The sequence below is a fragment of the Peromyscus maniculatus genome, chromosome 6, assembly GCF_049852395.1.
Source record: "Peromyscus maniculatus bairdii isolate BWxNUB_F1_BW_parent chromosome 6, HU_Pman_BW_mat_3.1, whole genome shotgun sequence".
Taxonomy (NCBI): domain Eukaryota; kingdom Metazoa; phylum Chordata; class Mammalia; order Rodentia; family Cricetidae; genus Peromyscus; species Peromyscus maniculatus.
This window is the reverse complement of record NC_134857.1, coordinates 40,922,412-40,946,626: the sequence shown is the minus strand read 5'-3', so window position 1 is coordinate 40,946,626 and position 24,215 is coordinate 40,922,412. Positions and strand designations below refer to the sequence as shown.

Sequence of the window (24,215 nt, the reverse complement as noted above, 5' to 3'; positions counted from 1 at the left end):
TGTTTTCATAGATTTCTTTATGGTTTTTACTCATTTTTCCTTATTCCTTTTTAAGGACCTCCATCATATTCAGGAAGCCTGTTTGAAGGTCTTTCTCTTGTGCCTCCACTGTTTTGGCATATTCAGGGCCTGCTCTGGTAAGGTTCCTGGCTTCTCGTGGAGACATGTTGTCCTGTTAATGATGGTGTTTATATGCTGGTGTCTAGGCATCTCGGATTGAGAAGATTGTAATTCTAGCTGTTGCTATCTGGCCTTGTCTTTGTTGGGTGGGTGCTTTGTTCCTTGGTTTCTGTTTCCTCTCTGATTCTTAAGAGGATGTGGTGGCTGTGTGTTGCCTGGTAGGAAATTCTTCCGTGGACCAGATAGGTGTGGCCCTTGGGGTTCCAGGTAGAACATGTTTCTAATGATTGGGAGCTGACACTTAGGAATACGGAGAGGCTGTTGGTCTGATGGGGTTCACAGGAGGGAGGAAAGCAGAGCGTTCCATCAGGATCTTGCAATCAGGAAGAGTGAAGAGAGTTCACTCCAAAAGGTCTGTCATAGACCTGGGGATGAGCCGGTGGGGATGGGTCTGGAGGAACAGAGGTGAAGAGCTGCACTCAGCCTACCTGCTTCCCTGGCAGGAGTGGCCTGTGGGTTAGCAGGGAGTGCCTGCTGGAGTTGGGGGCTGGGGTAATGAGTGGGGAGAGGGAGGTTAGGAGAAGGTCTGTGGGATCCACAGGAGACATAGGGGGGGGTGGCGGGGGCGGGGAGAGGAAGACAGCATCAGGTGTTCTGTTGCAGTGCTGGGGATGAGACTTGGGGGTTGGATTTGGAGGGGAGGAGGGAGTGATGAAGGTCTTCAATTAGCTTGCCTTTCCCCCTGATCTGCTCAGCTGGAGTGTTCCCAGAGAATGCCTGCTGATGTCAGAGGCTGGGTCATGGGGTGAGCTGGGAGAAGGAAGTTGGAGAAGATCTTTATGATCCATTGGGGATGGGGTCAGAGAGGAAGAGGAGAGCACAGAAGGTGTTCTGCTGCAGAGCTGGGGATGAGACTGGAGGATTGGATCTTTAGGAGCAGGAGAGGTGACTATCTGGAGTCAGCTTCGTTGGCAGGAGTCAAGATACCTTTTTAAAAGAGACTCATCTTTGGTTTTTTTTTTTTTTTTTTTTTGTTTTTTTTTAAAGATTTATTTATTTATTATGTATACAGCATATATGACTGCAGTCCAGAAGAGGGCACCAGATCTCATTACAGATGGCAGTGAGTCACCATGTGGTTGCTGGGAATTGAACTCAGGACCTCTGGAAGAGCAGCCAGTGCTCTTAGCCGCTGAGCCATCTCTCCAGCCCTGGTTTTTGTGTTTTACATGAATGTATTTTAAGAGGTAATTTTATATTTATGGTACTCAAATGCAGGGGCTTCACAAAGGGAGCCAAGCAAGGATCCTCTAACACAAACAGCCTTCCCGACATACATCTGCACCAGAAGGCAGTCTTCCTTTCTCCCCATCTCCCCATCCTGATCTTACTCTGCAAACCTACCCCGAGACTCAAGCACAGGGATGGTTTAAAACATCAGCTTAGGTTAACTGTGTGGGTAACAAATCCTTTCCCCAGGCAGGAAGGACCTCTGACCTCCACGAGCACACTGCAGCAGCGCGCAGCAAGCCCCACCCCATGTCCACACAAAATAAATAAAATGTAAAAAAAAAAATTGCTCTTAAGAAGGGATTAAGTCATTTATTTGTAAGGCAGGCCTTATCAGACATGGTTAAACAACAACTCGATATTGTGTGTCTACTGCTGTGAAGTAGAGCCAGGCTTCTGGCTAAAAAGGTAGAGTGAGAATTTAAGGCAGTCTCTGGAAATAACCCCTATTTATAGGTAAAAGGGCATGAATGGGAGAAGAAAAGCTTAGATAAAGTGGAGCGCTGTGGTCACACCTGTAATCCTAGCACTTGGGAGGTGGAGGCAGGATGGTTGCAGAGAATTGGAAATCAGTCTGGGTTACATAGCAAGACTTTAGCTCAAAAAAACAAACACATAAAACATGGAGGGAGGGAAGGAGAGCTAGGGGAGAGTAGCATTTGAGTTGGGAAGCTGGGGTTTTCTTGACAATAATTCAGCAAATAAATAAAGTAAAATGAAAATGCCTATTAGTTTCTATGGATTATCCTGTCTCAGTTCTAAGAGTCCAAACCAAGGTATCAGTAGATCTGTATCTCCTCCAAGACTGGAGGCAAAATTTGTTCCCTGCTTCTTTTAGCGTCCAGGTAGGTGTCCCATAGCTCATGACCAGAAATAGAAGGAATTTACTTACCCCCTGTGATAGAGGGTTCCTTAGTAGAAGCCCACAGCTCACAATGTGCTTAATGCCGAGAGACTAAACAAGACAATGAGGTGCACTCTTTCTCTTTTAGTCAACATTCTGCTAAGGTTCTCAGCGGTGTGATAAAGGAGATAGCATTAATGAGTTAGCTACATACATCTAGATAAGAAAGGAAGCTCATTGACAGTTGATGTATTCCTCCTAGTTTATGAATGTAGAAAAAAAAAACCCCATGGGGAACACCCTGCCCCATATTAGACACATGTGAGCCACCACAATAATGAAAGGGCACCGGTTCCAGCACTCACCATTCAGTGTGTGTGGGTGTCCAGCAGCTGCTGCAGGTCAAGCAGCAGGCTGTTAAGGAGCAGCAATCTGTGGCCGGCCCACAAGCAGAAGCACCTGAGAAGGAGGCAAGCCAGTCTAGGGCTGAGGTGGAAGAGAAACACCTGCAGAGGGAGGGAGAGCGCAAGGGGCTGGGGGAGGGGCAAGGGAGGGCAGGGGAGGGAGGTAGGGAGACATGCAGCTGTGGCCCTGAGACTCCTTGGCAGTAGCTCTGAAGTGGAAAGGGGACCCAGGAGAAGGTGGTTGCCCTGCAGACATGCCTCTGCAGAATAGGGAGGAAGTGCTGGATGACCTCATTTTTATATGTGAGGTCTGGGCAGAGGTCCACAGAATAAATAGAAGAGAGTCGTTTGGTAGATTAGTACTATAGATGCTACCATGGAGCTTTAGCAGTGTGTGTGTGTGTGTGTGTGTGTGTGTGTGTGTGTGTGTGTGTGTGTGTGTGTTACCTGGGATAGAACCCAGGGGCTTACCACTGAGGTACATCCCAAGCTCTCTTATACTTTTTTATCTTGACATAAGGTCTGGCTAGTCCAGGCTGGCTTTGAATTTTCTCTGTAGCCCAAGCAGGCCTTGAAGCTGTGGCCCTCCTGTCCTAGTCTCTTCAGTAGCTGGGTTACAGACCTATGCCACCAGGCCAGTCTTTATGTGTCCTTATGAAAGACCTGGGGGTTATTTCTGTATGTTACAGTGGGTCCCTTCACCTTTGTTGAGTAGCAAATCTACTTTTTTTTTTTTTTTACACAGACTTGGTCTTATCCAAAGATTTCATCTTTCTGTCGCAGATTTCTTAGCAATTTAATGAGTATATCTTGTTTATTTGCTGTCTTTTAGCTTAGCAACATGAACCAATTTTCTTTTTTAGATCTAGTATAAAACTCCACACAATCCCTTGAAGGAAGAAAGAATAAGTAAAAATTTCCCTTAATATTTTCTTAAAAGTCAGGTGTTTTGTCTATGAAAAAGGTGTAAATTATTATTTTTAACTTGTATAAAGTAGCTACCAGCCTTTCAATTGCCAATTCACAAGTAATGTGTGGAAGACTTCATTTATCCTAACCCAAATCACTGACTGGTAGGGCCCAAGAGCCTGTTCTCTGTTATTTGGTGTATTTATGAGTCTTCATAAGTATTGCAGACTATTATTTTAAGATGTATTACATTTGTTTATGCTGTGGAACATTTGTTTAATGACACGAAGATGTGTTGCATTCTTTTATGTTGCATTTGTTAACTCTGTGAAGCTGTGTTACTGTGCCTGTCTAAAGAGCTGAATGACAGGAGAAAGGATAGGCAGGGCTGGCAGGTAGAGAGAATAAATAGAAGGAGAAATCTGGGAGGAAAAGAAGAAAGAGCAAGAGAACAAGGAGAGGAGAGAAGAAGGGTACAGCTACCCAGCCACACAGCTAGCCACAGAGTAAAAGTAAGATTGCAGAAGTAAGAAAAGGAAAAAGCCCAGAGGCAAAAGGTAGATGGCTAATTTAAGAAAAGCTGGCTAGAAACAAGCCAAGCTAAGGCCAGGCATTCGTTTTTTTTTTTTTGTTTTTTTTGTTTTTGTTTTTGTTTTTCGAGACAGGGTTTCTCTGTGTAGCTTTGCGCCTTTCCTGGAACTCACTCTGTAGCCCAGGCTGGCCTCGAACTCACAGAGATCCGCCTGGCTCTGCCTCCCAAGTGCTGGGATTAAAGGCGTGTGCCACCACTGCCCAGCTAAGGCCAGGCATTCGTAAGTAATAATAAGCCTCCATGTGTGTTTACTTGGGAGTGGGTGGCGGGCTCCCAAAGAGCCAAATAGCTAAAAGAGTAAAAAACAGCCAACAACACACAGTAAAGAAACTGTCGTGTTAAAAAAAAAAAAAAAAAAAAAGTACACCCTACTGTTTAAAAAAATAAGTATTTTAAAAATCTTTTCTTTTTAAGACAGGGTCTCATTATATAGCTCAGGCTGGCATAGACTCACTAGATAGACCAGCCTGGCCTCAACTTGACATCCTGTCTCAGCACCCAAGTGACGAGATTATAGGTGTGAGTTACCACACTTGGCTTGAAAACCCACATTCCTGATGAATAAGCAATCAGCACTGATTTCAGAGAACTGACTGCAGTCTGCTTGGATGCAGGCTGTGTTGTCATGTGTTACCTGTATTCTGCTCATCCTGAATGGCCAGTTCTTAACTACAGACCCCAAGATTCATCGATGTCAAGAGCAGGAACCAGGTCCAGCTTCAGCAGGCTTGCTTTAGAAAACACGCTTTCCTTCCTTCGAGTCTGAACCCACTCAAGCACAATGGGGAGAAGAACGGCATCCAGGGTCCCTTGGAATCTGGATCTTGGGCAGCAGACGATGAGCTCTCTAGACTCTTTAAACATGTCTCCACACTTGTCAAATGAGCAAATACTTGCTGTCCCAAGCCTTGGGGGTAGTGGTGAGGCTCTAAGTGGTAAGAGGGAAAGATTTTGTGAAAAGGATTGTAAATTGTCCAGTCTTTCTCCAGAGCCTCCCATCAAAAAAAACAAAAAAAACAAAAAAAAAAACAAAACAAAAAAAACCAAAAAAAAAAACAAGGAAAAAGATCATGGCTTTAGCCAGAAAAGTGGTAAAATGAAAAGCAAGAGTGGCCATGAGGGGCCAATGTCCCAGTTAAGTGATTTATATGTTTTACCTTGTTCAATCCCTACAGCAAGACCATGAGTCAGTTATTACCTCTATACTTAAGGATCAGAAAACTTAAGAATTAAAAAAAAATGTGTAAGGTTCATGTGAATCTTTACTCATTCATTAATATGAGTACTCAGTGCCAGGATATACGACTGTAAATACGAAAGTAGATCTCAGAGAATGCAGCTCTGAGGCCCATGTGCTATGGAGGGCTATCAAAGGACAAAGGGCACTTCCTGTTTAACCTCATACTGCTAAGCTTCTGCCTTCCCATATTGATGCTCTCCTGCCCACAAGTCCCAAAGCTCTTCAAGTATCTGTAGGTCTCAGGCATGACGCCAAGTCTCCTGTGCCTGGACTCCCCACCCCAAGCTGGCAGTCAGGACTGACGTGGTAGAAGCTTGTTTGAGGGTGTGATTATCTGAGAGGAGAATGCCTCCAGGAAGCCTCATTTCTAAATGAGTCAGCTGGCATCATAGCGATTACTGAATGCTGAACTGGGGTAGGTTCCGGAAGTTAGGTCAGTAGAGAACAAACCAAGACTCACAGGTTTGGAACGCCACTGTTCACTCTCTCTAGAGAATAAGACAGGGCCGTTTATAAGGCACCCATTTTCATCCTGAAAATGGACTCCTTTTCCCATTTTCTCGGTGACTGTTTTAAGAGTAGTTGGCTACTAGGAGCAGGATGGAAGAGTTGAGAAAAAGGGAGCCAATGCCAGCTAAGAAAAGTGGACGAGAGGAAGACCACACAGACCTAGGTTCTTGTACAATCTAGATTATTAAACTAATACCCCGACACTGAGTCCTTTCCCTTTGCCTGGAGAAAGTCCAAAAGGATGATAAATTGGTCTTTGTGGAGGCCTGCTTAACTAAGGCAACAGAACCCAAGGGTACCAATATTGCTGAACACGAGTTGCCTTGATTGGAAATAGTTTGCACACACATTGAAGGTCATTCGCCCCTTGCTGTCTGTCTTAGTGAGCTTTCTGGCTCATGAGCTGGTAAGGAAGTATGTGCAGTCACCATGGCAGAGGGTGAGCATGTAAAAGAGGACTGCTTGTCTGTGTAGCGACTCCCTGGCATCTTGGACAGCTTCCACTGCTTTGTTTCTATCTGCTGCTGTTCCTCTTCAAGCAGTGCCAGTTGTGCCCAGATGTGAGCTTCCCATTGTGTCTTAGTTACTTTTCTATTGCTGTGGCAAAACACCATGAGCCAGGCAACTCATAAAAGGAAAAACTGTTTTACTTTGGGATTAGGGTTCCAGAGGGATTAGAGCCCATCACTATGACAAGATGATGGCATGCAGGAAGGCATGGTGGTAGGAACAGCTGAGAGCTCATGTCTCAGAACCACACTTTTGAAACCTCAAAGCCTGCCCTTAGTGATGGATGTACTTCCTTCAGCAAGGCCATATTTCCTAAGCCTCCCCAAATAGTGCCATCAACTGGGGACCAAGCATTCAAATGGCTGAGACTATGGGGGACATCTCATCCAAACCACCACACATCCCTACCCTTCAGTATGGAAACTTTTTTTTTTTCTTTTTGAGATAGGGTCCCATTCCATAATCTGGGCTGGCCTTCAACTCATGGCAACCCTTCTCTTTCAAAATACTCTTGACTCAGAAGTTACTCAGTCCTTGACTCAGCAGAGCATAGACCAATTGTTTTCTATCACCAACTTTTCTTTTCTTTAGTTATTTCCTGGCTTCTCCCTATAAAGCACCTGAGGTTTGGCAACTCAAATGAACTCACCTCATTCTCCCACAGAGCAAGATATCAGTTCTTGGCATATTTATTTTTATTCATTTGTAGGAACTTGATATATTATTTTGACACTGGAGGTAAAAGGAAGGAATAAAGGCCCTGCCTTTCTTAGATGACTATATAACAGGGTGACTAAACCTCCCCAAATAGTGCCATCAACTGGGGACCAAGCATTCAAATGCCTGAGACTATATATATGGGTTGGATGAGATGTTGGGGGACATCTCATCCAACCCATATATAAAGAGGACAAGTTTCTCTTTTGAGGAGTGTCCCACTAGTGTGAGAGAAAGCGTAACAGGACTCACAGGCACAGGGAACAACTATCAGTGATGCCTATATCACAGAATAGAGGCAACCAGGCATAAGCATACAGCAAGTATTATATTTGAATAAATTCTGACAAAATATAAATTTGAATCTGTTCAAGCTTTAAGATCTGATTGAGAATTACAGGGGACAGAGGACTCAACAAAAATGCTACCAGGGAAACTCAAGCTTCAGGAATAGCCACAGGAAAATAACGCAGATTATTAGAGGATTTGAGGGGAGGGGGCATGGACCCTCCCGATGAAAAGATTTAGAGGCAAGACAACCACTTACCATGTGCAGTCATTCCTTCCTTGATACAGATCCAAACAAATAAACTATAAAAAAAAGTGACAAGCAGGGAAATGTGAACACTGGCTAGATTTCCTGTGAGACAAATGGATTGCTCATTTTGAGTAGTGCAATGATATGGTTACAAAGGCTTTGTCTGAAGTAAATGTGAAGCCTAGGGTATCTTAGGCTCTCTTCAAAATAATCCAGAACATCATAGATGAAGTAGATAGAAACATTAGTAGATATGATTGGCCCTGAGCAGATACAGTTTAAACTGGGTGGTGGGTACATGGGCATTTACTCCACTACTTTTGCATATGATTGGGGATCTCCCCAATTCAGTGATAAAGAAAATGGTAAAATAACCACTAGGGTGAGTGGACACGGGATGTATAACTTTCCAGCAATAAAAGGAGGAAGAAATTAATAAAAACTATCAGTTGAATAAGCCAAGAGAGGGGAAAGTGAGGAAGGTCTCAGAAGGTTTTTTTTTTTTTTTTGAAGAGAAACACACACACAAAAATTAGATGGCAAAAATACTCGAGACATGCCAGCAATGATGATACATGGGAATGGATTAAATTCACTTGCTAAAAGACAAATTGGGTTAAAAACATTTTTAAAAAATCAGCTATATGCTTTAAAAGAGACACCCCTAAAAAAAAAAAAAGAGGACTTAATAATGAGGAAAAGTAAAATAAATAGAAATGATATCCTGTGTCAATGAAATGATAATCAGGAATTAGGCACAGTACTCCAGTAAGAACACTGGGGTTGACAGCATCAAAGGAGCATTGGTGGCCTCTGGACAAGAACAGCTTTAGTGGTGCTGAGGAGCTGAGGTCGGATGGCATGGCCATGGCAGCTTAGTAGAGCAGGGGAGGCAAAGGAAGAAGCGGGGTAGGGGAAGGGGGAGGAACGGACTTGGTTAGGGGGGGAGTGTTACTTATTATTTATCACTTATTATATACTTACATGAGTAATCCAGAGGAGAGGGTGATGTGAAAGCAGTGTGTGGGGGAGGTGAGGGGTGGAAAAAATGTTCCTGGGACAGCAGTCAAGGAGGGAGGCTGAACATAAGACCCAGGACATTGGGGGAGGTATTATTAGCAGGAGAGAAGAGGAAAACACTTTCTATTTCATTTTATTTCTAATTTATTAATTTGTCATTACACAAACAGTACATGAATGCAGATTCAAAAACATCAAATATTACAGTTTAAGCTAACGCACACCACCAAACTACTGTAAACAGCTTGGTTAGTACCCTTCCAAACCTTCTCTCTATATTTATATTGTACACAGATAGGGATTTGCAGAAGTACACTATACAGTATTGTGTATGGCATGTTTTTTTTTTATTTTTAAACATCAACAGTATCATGTGTATTACATGTATTTCCCCCCCAAACTTTTTAACAAATTTAACATTGCATCCTAGAGATCTACTGTCAGCACACATTTCTACTTCTTCATTCTTTTTCTGATACCTAATATTTTATAGCATCGAGCATATATTCCATTATCTTGGTGGATTTTGATTTTTCCAACTGTATGCTCTTACAAGCTGCCTTGTGAACACATGTGTGTTTTTTAGGGTAGATATTAGAAATTGGAACCATTGGGTCACAGGGCATCTAAAAGTTCATTTCCCCAGCTGCCTTTAAAAGTGGCTGTGCAAACTTGTATGATGTCAGATTCCTGTTTTCCCAGACTTGTCAGCTCTTAATCCTATGTGTCTAATGCTCATCAACTGGATCTGAGATAGTATGTTTCATGTGCACTTTGCTTGGCCAGGGCTGAGCAGCTCTTCATAACTTATTTGTAAAATTACTCACTTTCATGCATTATGAAGGCTTTGAATTTCACAAAGCAGAAGACTCACTTCTAGTGTAGCTGGAAGTTTTAATTTTTGTGAGAGAGCTAAGCTTACCATTTTTTTTTTTTTTTTTTGGTCAAAGGTTACACTGTCTCAATACTACCTGTTGACTAAGCCATTCTTCCCGCCCTGATGGGAAATGTAAGGCTTATCACTTACTTAACACATAGCCTTGTATTTATCTCTGAATTCTCAGTTCTATTAGAGATTTATTTTTGGCATCAGGTACCTGAGTTATTAACTTCATTCATTGAATGATAGCTGGTTAAGACAGCCAAAAATGCATTTATTCGTGAGACAAGACACAATATAATTCATGACATGTAAATTCTAGTCATTAGGTTAAATTAGATCCATTATCTACAAACTGAGAGTATTAAAAATGTGTAAACTTCTCTCAGATTAGTTCTTTTTTAGGGGCAACTCCCAGGCTCAGTATCGGTGTGGAAAGTCTCCTTTTGCCTGGTCTCCTCTTCCAGGATTAATTTTGCTAAAGCTTTTTGGTGACTTAGTTATTTCCTGGCAATGGCAAGGGGTTTCACATGACACAGCAAATTACTACTTTCATCTAACAAAGGACACAAGGTCTATAAACTGTATTTATTCTGGAGAAGCAACATGGTACAGCAGCTTCTACTTTTCATTGGATGATGAGCTCTTGGGGGGCACAGATCATGCCCTACACAGCTTTCTGTTCTCAAACATTCAGTATAGGGGTAAGCACCTAAGCTGAGATAGAATTGAATTGCTCTCCAATGTTTCTAAGAAATAAAGCCCAAATTATTTCCCAAAACGTCAGCATGTATATTTGTCTATGTAAGAAAGACTACAACCTTATCAAGAGATTTGCAAATTTTATTTCTCAGTGAGCTAGAACTAGACGCTGGCCTAGCATCACACATGCCATGGGTGGGAGATGCTCCCTCGTCTGCCGTCTTCAGGTTTATCTAGTTATAGATGAGCTGATTGCTTGTGAAATAGCAGTAGAAACTGTGATCTGGAAGACATTTTGGATTGCAGTGGACAAGAGCACTTTACAGTTGTTTTATGGAAATAATGAAAACATGCAAACAGTTGGAACTACAAGGACCTCAACTTTCATTATGAAGAAGCTGAAGTGTGTCATTTGGCTTGTCTGAAACTTCAATCATTTTTCTAAAGTTAGCACATCTCCTTTCCTTCCTTCTTTCAGAGGAACATTATGGCTTCTGTGGGCAGGTTCTAGTCTGTAAACACAGGGACTCTGGATCCATGACACTGGGCAGTCAGAAAATACTCCAAACTGCCTACTTTATCAGTTCCCCTGGTAAGAAAAGGAAAACCAAAGCTAACTCACTACCCAATCATGTTGAACAAATTTAGTGTCCAAGTGGACTGTGCCAGTGTGAAATAACAGCTTATCTTGCCATCACCAATCACCAATCCTAAACGACTGCCGATTTTTCTCACAAATACATTAAAACACAGAAGAAAGACAAAGTACAGGTCTGTGAACGTTACATTGCTTTCTATAGTACTTTTTAGCAATTTCTACATTTGAACATGGCAGACCAATGATAGTCCAAGAGCACACTTGTATAACCCTTCACTTAAATAGAAAAGACGTGCATTTAGAGATTTAGATGGAGAAATTCGTAACCTGGTATGAAAATTAGACAGGGATGTACCTTGGAATGTCAGTTTGCCAACTGGTACAAATAAGCACCAGAAGTGATTAGCACAGAAAACAGAAACATGAATTATTAGGGGCTTAAAGCAGGGGGGCGGGAGAGAAAGTCTGTTATTACATCAACAGAGTATGGACGTGAAGGCTGTGGGTTTGACCTATGTTAGAGAATGAAAGGCAAAGCTAAAGGAAAACCTATCCTTACATGTCAGTACCTGCACTGGAGTCAGAATTCATACATCTCTTCAGAGAGCAAGAGGCTATGGAATTATGGTGACACCCGTCATCAGAGGACTGTTTACCATTGGGCTGAATTTACAGAAGCACAGAGTGACCAAGTTCCTCTGTTTGCCCCACTCTTTTGTCAAATTCTTGCAATTCCTTCAATGGGAAACAAAGACATTAATTTTGCAGAGATGCATGGCTACTGGACATAAGACTGACTGAACTTCCCAGTATTGGCTGAGATGTTTCCTCAAAGAAACAAGAGAACAAAGCAAAGTGCTGACACAGAGTAGAATATTCACTGAAAAGGGGTAGAGGAATACTCAACTTCAATAAACTTCAATTTCCCCATGGAATGCTCTCACTTTTCTGGATTACTTTTTTCTAAATTATTTGCTTCCAGTTTCCACTCACCACTCTACCACTGAACTGAACTGAGCACATCCCACTAGCCATCATCCAAGGAGTCATTCTTGTTTTCAAATAGTGCCAAACTACCAACACTGATGGGGCAGTTATTTCTTGTTTCTCTCCCACAAAGTTCTGTGCTCTTTAGGAGCCCTGTTTATGTTTTGAGAACTTTGAGCAGGCTTTTCTTGTGTTTGGAACACCCTTCTTCCTCTTGGCTCTTGTGACCTTCAAGACTCATTTCAGGAAACCTCTATGCAATCCACCCTTGACTGGATTTGTCTCACTGTATTGGTTGGTTTGTGTAGCCTCAATTTAATTGTGAATTCTGATAGGGCTTCCCCTTTCAACAGAATCACTGAAGAGAATTTAAACATATCCATCATGAAGGACCTGTCATGAGGGCCAAACAGCTTCATCTAACAGCTAAAAAAGCCGAATGCTTGATTCTCCAACTCCCTACACATTTTTGTTTTGTTGGATACATCTTAAGATTACATTAGGACTACCTAAAAATAATTTTCTCTGGGCAAAGTTGGGTTCCAATTGTACATGCATTACCATATCAGAAAATTAAGCCAACATAAAGCTTATTTAGTAGCACCTGGTCTATACGCTGAGACGGAAAAAATTAAAGGTGGATGACATTCCTGTAAGACTTGCCCCAAATTGGAATTTCAACTATTTGATGTTCTACATATTTGGAGACTTTAACCCCAACAGAGATCTAATCCAAATGAAGATCCTAAACAAACCAATTAGGGAGAAATAATTCAAATTCAATTATTTCCAAACAAAAGCACAATACTTGGCCCACCTTTGTTCCTGTCTCTCGAGTTCAATGTGCCTCATGGAAATGGGAACAGATTTATATGTAAACTTAATTGGACAACTTTAAGTAGGGGACAGGGTAGGTGATCTATAAAACTTTTGAGTTCCAACGTTAGGAGTGGACACACAGGACAGGCACATGCTTGCATTTTTTGAACACTGCACCTTGAGTTAAGCATCACGCCACTGAGCTAGTTTATTATTTAAAGTTCTTAATATACATTGCCAAATTCCATCCTGGAGAACACAGGAAAGCCCACTTTATTTTCTACATTAACTCCTGCTATTTAAAAGATGTAATAACTGATTAAAATTTCTATTTTTTAGTTTACTGGAAGTTAATCCTTTTGGAACCAATTTTATTTTTTGTTAACCATTTTCTAAGACCCCCCCCCCCCCCCCCCCGCCTTAAAGACTAGTACTAGTGGCAATTGCTGTTACCATTTTAAACCATAAAATACCAATTATTTCCTTGGTGACTATTACATTTTGTTTGTGTTTTTCTAGCCCTAGAATAAAAACGTTTCTTATCATCACAAAAATCACACTAATTTTTTTTTTTTTTTTTCCCAGCGCCAGGAAGATCTTGTGCATTCTTGGGCAGCAGTCTGCCATTTAACTGTCTCCTCCTGCAACCTTTTCCTAGTGCCAATTCTTCTTTGAATGAAGTACCACACTATTAGCACTGGAAGGGCACCAAGAGAATCTTCAGGTTCACATTCCAAAAGCAGTTTCACATCCTATCTTGCCCACGGTGGCTCTATGAGAATCTCACTTTTCATCTTTAGGGTTATTACATACTCAAGTTTACATTTATCTAGTTCTTTTAAGTATTTCTAATGTTACTAATTAACATGAAAATTTTGCTTACTGAGCATTATTTCCTATAGCACAACTAGAATACAAAATATTTGGTAATCTCATGTATGTTTCAATTTTATGACTTTCGTTTGAAGCTAGAATGATTCAAATAGATACAGAACATTTAACCTCTTCTAACATGGAGAGCTAACTACTGTTTCTCATTAAGACTGAATTAGCTAGTGGGCTACCGATACAGGACATGTTAATTTCTACAGGCACCTTTCTGAATTCAAGTAAAAGTTTTGGTAGACGAGGATTTCCTATTTATATTGTTAACATAATATGAATATTGAGTACAAATATTGCTCACCATTCTTGTGTTCTTTAAATTACTTCACTTTGAAAATTTAAGAACTACCATTGTCATTAATAACATCATGGGTTTTCATTTAAGGAATTATTTTAAACTGTGAAAATACAAATCTAGTCAAATTCTGAACACATATAGAGCCAAATATTTGAACAAAACTGTAGTTTAATTTCAGAAAATGTGTTAAAATATATATTTTTACATCAATTTCTGACATACACTTAATGTGTTAGTATACACAAAATGATGCTTTCTCTTGAAACTGTATTTATGAAATGTACATTTTAATTTAAATACTCAGTATACACTGCACTTAATCTGCATGTTGCATTTATTAAATACATTAAAATCTGCAATGTAACAAAACGTTTTCTGCATATGAAATTCAAAACACCATTTTAAATGAACAAAAGATGGCTCACTTCATTTTTGTTTTTGTACAACTGGTGCATTGTACACTAGCTCAGTTCCACCATACGACCTGTTCGTTCTTTTTATTTGACATTGTTCACAGACTAGTACACAGTACAATAAGAGTGCTGGATAAAAACATGAGGTACGAAAGTGGTTCAGAGATTACAGGCCATGCAGATCATGCTAGACAGCAAAGAAAATTGTGACCAAGAAAACACTAAATAAAAATACATAAAGAATGTGCATTATAAAACAAAACAAAACTCCATTACACAGCTTTGCTTCTTTGGTTACAAAGTAGGTTGAACAATTTCACAGCTTTTTTATTCCCACCCAAAAAAAAAAAAAAAAAAAAAAAAAGGTCATACGAAATGTTGAAAAGCAGAGGAATCGTGGCAATTTCTATTAGAAAGTAGAAACAAATGAACAAAGTTTTCTTCATGAAAATAGCCCAATTATTTATTATATCACAATAACTGGTGACTACCTGTACAGGTGCACTGTGTTTTTCATACTTACACTATACAAAATTTACATTCAAGCTGGATCTTTACTAGTGAAAATAAATACCAACGGTAAATTGCCATTAGTGTTAGAAATGTGCCAGGATTCTTTTGTTCAATTATTGCCTAAACGTTTTATTTATTAAATGTAATCCTGTCTTTCAATTCCTTTACTGATACTTATAATTATTCAAAAAAATTAAAAAAGTTCTGTGACATTGTTCATGTACATTATGAAAATAGCAGCCCTGTAATAAATAAAACACAAAATAAATGAAAACTTACGTAGGCAAATGTTACTGATATTGAAAGAAAAGTGGCTCTTTAGATGAACTGTTACTTATAATGTGACAGGAAGGCTCAAGGTAAATCCACGGGTGATAAGAGACATGGGAGAGCCACCCAAACTTTTAAAGATCCCACTCATGTGTACATGTAGCGTGAAGACTGCTCGCTTTCTTTAATAAACCCCGTCTATTATTCTCCTCTGTACTGATGGCATACAAGTGGACATCAACAGTGCGGCAGGACATCTTAGAGAGGGAAAGCTCCTGGAGAACGATTGTCTAATACTGAAAAGGCCAAGCACACAGCCGAAGCAAGCATGGCTACTTGCTTTCTAGAAAGTGGAAAGAACACCAGTGGCACACAAGGAAAGATTGCTTTCAGTTTTTCCTTACTGAGGCTTAGGAAAGCTTTATGCTGAGGAGACATTCGGCTGCTGTGGAGGTTGCGTTGGCTGAGGCGGCTGTGCTATCATTGCTTGTTGTTGAGAAGTGCTACCAGGATTGGCCTGTGGGGCTGGGAGTTGGGACAACTGATCATTGTTTGAAAGAGATTTTAACAGTGCATTTTCTCGTTCAAGTAAAGAGTTTCTTTCCACTAATTCTTTTATTTGCTCCTTTAGAACTTCCACTTCTTCTCTTACTGCATACATCAAATGGCTTTTCACCAGATCCTGTGAAAAACAAAATTAGGAATGTCAAAAGACTTATGAGAAACAAGGAGCTACTTAGTTCTAGACTGGGTACCTTATAAACACTAAGTGGCTTTTTTATTTTTGTTTTTTAAAAGCAATTTTCTCCTCATGCTTTTAATGTTTCCACTATATCTTGACTGGGCCTGTGGGAGATGGGGTGGAAAAAGTCTCTTTCCCAACTAATATATATAGCAAGTACTCTTTCATCCCAAAGTTTAGAATGAGCATTTAAGATGTTGGATAGAAACAGAGGAGTAATATTCCAACGGAAAGCTGCTTGCTAATAAACTAGTCACAGGGCTATTTTAGAGACTTAAGTGCCACAAAGCCAACACTTTAAATGGACCAAAGGCTGATGCTTTTTAGATGAATACATACTGTACTGACTTACGTATGCTCCCGTCCCACAGTGACACACAAAGTATGACGTGATCAGATGGAAGGACAATTTACGCAATTAGTACGTGTGGACTACAAATTTTCAATGTTCTAGCATCTTCTAAATCTTGATATCAAAGAAGGTAATTTTTGGCTTAAAGAAATTAGGTTCCTGTGATCTGGACTTGACCAACAGTGAAGTGAAAGGACAACTGTGAACCTACTTACCATTGCTTGTTCTATTTTGTTGTCAATGGCTACAACACCGCCCCCAGATGCACTGGAAAAAATTAGAATATTTCATTAAATTATCCTTAAAAATTTAACCATCCTTCCAAATCTTAGAATAATGTAAAAGACATTTGTGTTTTACCCAATATCAAATGTGATAATTTAAAAATAACTTATCAAGTATATTTTTGCAATTCAGTACTCAGAGATTCAACTTTTTTACATGAGGATTTTGGTGCATGGCTGACTTCTAAAAATCCTTATAATCCCAATATCCATAATTTGTGTTATGACATACATATGCCACTTTAAAACTTACTCCGAATTTCAATTAGGAGTTTTCTTTTTGGTGGTCTTAATACACTAAAATTCAGATGATGACTCTATTTCTATCAATTCTATATTTTAAATATCTGGTTTTTAAGTGTGTAAGAAGAGCTTCTAAAGAGAATTTAGAGAATTTTGGAAGGGCTGGTTAAAATGGAACTCAACATTCTGGTAGACCCATGTAGGTATTTTGATTATAAATTACTTGCTGGCAAAATTCACCTAAGAAAGTATGTGTTTTTCTTGAAAATAATTCAAAGTTGTCTAGCTACTAAGTATACATCACAAGTTCAAATACTACCTGGGCATTTATAAAGTGACACAGAAGATTAAATAATTAATAGTTTATATTTACTCATCTCCCCCCCCCCCTCCCAGACAGGGTTTCTCTGTGTAGCTTTGGAGCCTATCCTGGAACTTACTCTGTAGACCAGGCTGGCCTTGAACTCACAGAGATCCACCTGCCTCTGCCTCCCAGTGCTGGGATTAAAGGCGTGTGCCACCACGCCCAGCTTCACCCATCTTTTAAGTAGTAAATGTATCAAGAAACTATACACTCGTTTATATTTTATTAGATTTTTAAAAGACGGAAGAAATGTTTTGTTTTTAAACTAGTGTTGTAAAAGAAATTCTGATGCTTCCTTGAATCAACACAAAAAAGGTCTTTAAAAATAATTTTTGAATAAAACATTACTAAATACTATTTACAGAGCACACTACACCCGAGAAGAATTTGGTATTTACAGTATCTGAAGAGTACTTTACTTTGAGTGGTATGGGCTGTTGGTATTATGCCAGGTTGAGGCTCACAAACACTCTTTTCCATGTAGTTGCGCCTTTTAGATTCTAATCCACGTAGGTCAGGCTATCATGTCAGGTTCTACTACTCATTCACTCATTAATTTAATGTTCCTATACCTTAATTTCCCATCTGTAAAATGAATGGGGTCAGTGTCTAAGCTTCATTGGACTTGCCTTTTCTAACCCTTTGGTACTTGCAGCCAACACACAGAAAATGCTGTCTATTTGAGCACTAACAACATTGGTCATAGTGTACTATTTAGCTTTTTGCTGATGCTAAGATCAAAGGGCTCTGTATACTTAAGATCTCAAAACTGTCTATAAGCTGGGTTTTCAGTTCGTAGAGAGATATGTGCAAAGTAAAGTAAGATTATGTGAAACTAAATTACTGACCAACTATATAATATATAAGGATTTATTTAGTCTAAAATAATAAAAAAAATCACAAATAAAGATGGAGATAGGCATTTAGACAAGTACTTGCTTGAAAATCCTAGTTTATACTTTCTGGATTATTACTTCAACCAAGAGTTACTTTAAGTCATTTCATGGTGTGAATACATCCTATTCCTTGATACATGTGGTTTAAGAAGAGTACTTTAAAGTTTTATACATTAAAAGTTTAAAAATTATGAAAGGAAGCCGGTGGTGGCGCACGCCTTTAATCCCAGCACTCGGGAGGCAGAGCCAGGCGGATCTCTGTGAGTTCGAGGCCAGCCTGGGCTACCAACTGAGCTCCAGGAAAGGCACAAAGCTACACAGAGAAACCCTGTCTCGAAAAACCAAAAAAAAAAAAAAAAAAAAAAAAAAAAAAAAAAAAAAAAATTATAAAAGGAGTTTTGTTTTTTTTTTTAAACTTCCTTTTCTTGTTAATTAAAATCAGTCAATAAGTTTACAAGTCATTATTACAGCTAAGGACTAATGGGCATGCTACATTTTGAATGCTGACCTAACAAACCCTAGTCTTGACTGGTTTCTTTGCAGCAACAGAAGATACAGATTTGTAAGCTATAGAAGGATCATGTTGAAGAGAAGTATTCTGTCAGGTATTAACATTTTAATTCTGTTTCAAGTCATAGACACAATTACAACTATTTAAATAATACTCAACAATTCAATACCAAGTACAGTATTCTCAAACCAGAATGCACCAGTCATCTGGAGGTCTAGTAAAAACAGATTGCTGGGCTTTAAACGGAACTTCTAATAAGTGCCCAGAAAATGCTGATTCTGCTGCCTGACCCTGTCTTGAGAACCACTGGCTTCGAGAGAATGAAAATTACAGGAGAAAGAATAAACAACACAAGACCCAATCAAAACCCTAATTCTATTTTTTTTTTTTTAAATGCAGGGCATCAAAATGTAACCCCAGCTGGCCTGAAACTATGTGGCCGAGGGCTGGCCTCTGGCTCCCCAATGTTGTTACTCTTCATGACTTTGAGTTTTGCTATAGATGGTTTCTTATTCTTTTTAAAAAAATGTATTTTAGTCTTATGTAATATTTGTAATCTGCTACATGTTTTTTCAGGTTTCCTTGGCTTTGCAGACACTGCTGCCCCAGATAGAGATATCTGTAGTTCCAATTCATGTGGCTTTCCCTTGTCCTTTATGGCACTCAGGGCCATGTATTTTGTGGTATCTTTGCTGTCCTAGAGTAAAGTCAGTTATTCTATTCCCCTCTGGTCCTGCAATATATGCACTTTTAATTTTAAATGGTGTAGAAGGTACTATAGCACTAGAGCAAATCCTAGTTCCTCAATATACTTACTTACTCATTGTGAATCCTGGAAATTAGTTTCTTGACTTTTTTTTCCACCTCAAATAAGCATTTTATATCCCAATCCTCTGAAGATTAAATGAGTTTACATACTATTTGGCATAGTTCCTGGCACACTGAATGATCAATGCAAGGTAGTGATTATTTTTACTATCCTAATACTACTATTAGATTCTATTAGATTAAGTTTATTGAGGGACGTTCCATTATCTTTAGAGAAGTAAACAGTGCCTGATACGTAAGAGCTCAAATGCATTCTGACAGTAAATAGAAATGGCAGTAATCTGATTTCAAACAGCTAATGGCTTGTATTAGGAAGCCATTAAAATTCTTTGAATTTAGATAAACTAGTTTTCCAAGTGAAGTTCTTTTTAACCAGATGTAGCAACACTACCTGGGAACTTCCTAGAAATGGATATATCTGGATCTGCCTAAGAACTACTGAATTAGACACTCTTGGAATGAGGACAGTTAATACATCTTAATAACCCCTCTGGGTGATTCTGATAGAAACTTAGGTTTTGGGAACCACCAGTTAAGTAGTCAGATTTTTAATGAAGATTCTAATACTGTTGCCTTAAGTACAGTTCCAAAGAAGGTAATGTTTTCTGTGGTGTTCAGCTCAGAGATTCACTTTCCTTAAAATTATGACTGATCAATGAAGCAGGATATATCTCCCTTTAACTTTTCTTCATTTAATGTTGATTTGTACTTTGATTTTTTTATTATTACATTCACCATATCATATTTTGATATTTAATCAGTTTCAAATTTTAAGCTCCTCAAAGAAATCTCTTCTGTCTTTCTCTTTTGCAATCTGTTCATATAGTTTGTCTACCCATTATACAACTAGGTACCCTTAAATGTAGTGTCTGAATAAATGCAATGTAAGAATAAACCATGTATTTTAGACTGGGAGTGGTGCACACATGTACACACACACACACACACACACACACACACACACACACTCTCTCTCTCTCTCTCTCTCTCTCTCTCTCTCTCTCAAACTGAAGTAAGTCTGTTTAAACCAAGTACCATAATCATTGCCAGAAATATTGAAGAAATGAAGCGCTCAGAATCTTGTTATTATTATAAACTAGAAGTGCAAAATAAAGCCAAAGGATAATTTTCAATTATGGGCAAATTTCTTTTAGGGAAAAAAATCTTGATCAGCATTTATCAAGAAGTTGAAAGTTCCAGACACAGAGGCAATAAACAAAAATATAGGGCCGAGGAAAGATAAGAATTACCAGCTACATGCTTAGCCCTGAATTCAGTGTTCAAATAAAGCTAATTATAGTTTTAGTCACAGAAAAGGCAGGAGTCACTTGAACGTAACCATGCTACAATAGGTAGTGTGGCTTTTCATGTCATTCTAATTCATGCCAGCTGACTCCCACCAGCTACTTTTCTTCCCAGGTGTCCTTACTCTTTAGCAAGTGGTCATGACTAAGAACGTAGCTTCATGGAGAAGATAAGAGGGCAGAAAGAACCTGGACTTTACAAGTGAAATCAGTGAAGACAAGGTCATCTAACTTGATTTCACTTTTTCAAACATCATGAGAAGTACCTTTTGCTTTATCTATAATAAAGCAGACTGGCACGGTACAGTTACTTGTCTAAACTAAGAACAGAAACAATAAAAGAGCAGTGCAAAAGTATTTCTTCAAGTGAACACAGTTTTACTATTCAGTCTCCGGTCTTTTTTCTATTTAAGTGCAGTGAACAAAATGATACAGCAGAGGAAAGAATGTTTATGACAATTTATTTTATAGCAGGCCTATAATTATCAATAAGCCTGGGTAACACCCTCATTCTATAAATGAGGGAACCAAGGCCAGGTAACTTATAATGGTAGATTTCAAACCTAGACCTATTGTCAAAATACATGACTTTTCTTTCCGTGTGGAAGAAAGCACCTATCTATAGTGACCTAAATAAATCCTGAGCTGTGTATGTTAAAGAGTGCTTTAAATAAACACCAAATGTTAGCTGTGAAACTGTGAGCATGGATCCAAAGATTAAACAGTGTTTGTAACATGTTATTTATCTTATCTAGCACATTCCCAGAAGTAGTTCCGCTCTCAGAATAAGGGAGGAAACTTCTTAGAAAGGGCATTTGCTCAGTGATCTTTGGACAGGCAGCACAGTCTGCCTATTTGATAAGAACTAAAATGTTCTGGTCTGTCAGAGTTAATATGTTAAAATTCTATGTATCTGTAAAAAGGAAACTGTAGAAAAGTTACCTTGCTTTTACTCAAAGATCCTTCTAATTTTCTGTGGAGTCACATTCACAGTGACAAATACAGTAAAGGAATTCTTGAAATTACAGAATCAAATCTTCTGTAATTAGAATTAATTACTTTGAGTTGGCCATCCTGATTCTTTGTGCCCAAGCTTTCTTCTGCAAATCAGGTAAAAGTGACTCTTCACCAATCATGACAGGAGGAAGCTACCTGTTAGGAGCTAAGTCCTATACCACTCAGAAGTCATATGATGAAAGTAAATCATCTACTTTCTTTTTACTGACTTTATTCCTACCATTTCTTAATAGAAGAGATACAATAATAGTATCACTAAAACATTAATTCAAATCCAGAAAGCATTTTGCCTGTTAAGAAATGCAGTTATTAAGACCAAAAAACCACAATTATAAGGTGCTGATTGCAAAAGAGTAAGTCTAATTAACCTACAATTCAACAAGACTGAAGGTTAAATATACTTTTACACCATTTCCTCCTTCCGTTTGATCCCTCCAAAGCCTCCTGTATTCCCACTCCTCCTTGCTCTCTTTCAAATTCATGGCCTCTTTTATTTTTGTTGTTGTTTTTCAAGACAGGGTTTCTGTGTGTAGCTCTGGCTATCCTGGCATTCACTCTGTAGATCAGGCTGGCCTTACCTTGAGATCTGCCTGCCTCTGCCTAAGTGCTGCGTGTTACATACATGCACACATACACATGATACTCTAAGTACAACTTGCTCAGTCTATATGTTTTTACTTGGATGTATGTTTTCATGGCTATTTGGTGGTGGATAATCAACTGGTGGGCTCTTCCTGGGGAAGACTATTTCTCCAGCTCACAGCGGCCTAAAATGCACAGTTTAACAGTTAATTCCCCGCTGAAAGGAGTCCAAAAAAGTAAAATTCATGTAGAACTAATCTCCAGACAAATGCAAATCCAAATTTCTGGGTTAAGAAGAAAATATGGCTAAGTGATTATAATTATAGTTCTTGCTCAGCCTATGTGAAGTCCTTGGTTCTATTCCTAGGGAAACACATACATATAGAGAGGTAAAATTAAGCTGAGCATTCAAAATTTTATATATTTTAAAAACTGACCATAAATTCTAATATAAAACAAATAATGTGCTCAATTTAATGATTAAAAGAACTGCCAGAAAAATGCTCAATGGAGAATTTTCATTAGTAGTAACCTAAAATAAGTAAAGGGGTAAGGAGGTTTGAAATGGTCTCACTATGCATCCCAGACTGACTTTAAACTTATAATCCTCTTCCCTCAGTCTTATTAAATACTGGGGGTACAAGCATGGGATCCTGTGCCTGGATCACAAGTGATTTTTATAGTTATTATTTATCTCGAGCAATCAGGCATAAAGCTATTACAAGATTTAGGTGTTATTATTTTCTCAAGTAACTAGAGTTAACAAGGGTGTAAAAACTGTGCACAAAGAACTATTAAAAACTGAGGTAAATATTTATGCAAAGCTTGATGTTCATAGTTAGCATTTTCTAAGAAAATCTTGTTCACTAATCCCTCAGATTTTTTTGGAAAATTCATCAGCCAATTTTAGGTCAAATTCCTGGCCAGGACAACAAATGTTTAAAAGGAGGCAAGGATACATGTGGATTTTATGTACCCATGTCAGGGCACATAATTTAGATACTGTTGGGTACAGTCACAGAAGATTATCCATGGGAGACACTGTTGATGAGTTCATGCGTCCCCTATTTATATGTATATATGTTTGTGAAATTTCTTTTATTTAAAAAAATTAAAAAACATATTCACATAAGAAAATAAATTTGAGGCATATACATAAAAAATATGCAATAATTCAATGTTCCTTTCCTAACTTAAACTTCCCTTTGTCTAAAAGTCAACCATGTAATTTGTATTAGTGGGTTCAAAAACACTCATTCAGAATATCTTTAAGAATGAGGAGCCGGGCGTGGTGGCGCACGCCTTTAATCCCAGCACTCGGGAGGCAGAGCCAGGCGGATCTTTGTGAGTTCGAGGCCAGCCTGGGCTACCAAGTGAGCTCCAGGAAAGGCGCAAAGCTACGCAGAGAAACCCTGTCTCGAAAAAACAAAAAAACAAAAAAAAAAAAAAAAGAATGAGAAAGGCCTAATTATGTCTGAAAAATATAGAAAAGCAAAAAAATGTCTTCTATAATTTTTCTCTATATAAAGTACTTTTAGAAATCTGAAAGACTCCGAGTCCAATAGAAAAACAGAAAAATTCATACTGACCACTCACATAATATTTTAAAAGGCCAGTCTGGTTTACACAGTGAGACTTTGTCCTCCAAACAAAACCAAACAAAGAAGATATGAAAAACATTATTTTAATCATAATAAAAATACAAATTAAAACTACAACATAATAACATCTTTCATTCAGACTCTCCACCCAATTTTCCCTCTCCCTTATTTATTCATTCTTTGAACTAGCAATCCTGTATCTGAAAATTTATCTCTCATGCACACACTCACAGAAATCCACTTTAACAAGGCTACTCATTATAGTACTGTTTTATTTACATTTTTTTGAGATTTTATTTACTTCTATTTTATCTATATGGGTATTTTTCTTGAATGTATGCCTGTGTTCCATGTGAGTACAGTGCCCATGCAGGCCCAAGGAGGGTGACAGACCCCAGGGACTGGAGTTGCATGTGTGAGCTGCCATGTGGG

The 24,215-nt window shown here is 38.8% G+C and overlaps 1 protein-coding gene across 3 annotated transcripts in view; it reads right to left on the bottom strand.

Moving 5' to 3' along the window:
- Window positions 1-9,575: 9,575 nt before the first annotated feature.
- Tsc22d2 (TSC22 domain family member 2) overlaps window positions 9,576-24,215 on the bottom strand; it is a 51,652-nt gene continuing 37,012 nt past the window's right edge. For all 3 annotated transcript variants that reach the window (XR_013052070.1, XM_006977539.4, XM_006977540.4), the window contains 2 exons: window positions 16,369-16,420; window positions 9,576-15,741 (listed from right to left, as the gene is read on the bottom strand). Coding sequence is in view for 2 of the 3 variants with exons in the window: in XM_006977539.4 (XP_006977601.1) it covers window positions 15,481-15,741; window positions 16,369-16,420 (313 nt within the window). In the remaining variant the exon portion in view is untranslated. The remainder of the gene's footprint in view (window positions 15,742-16,368; window positions 16,421-24,215) is intronic.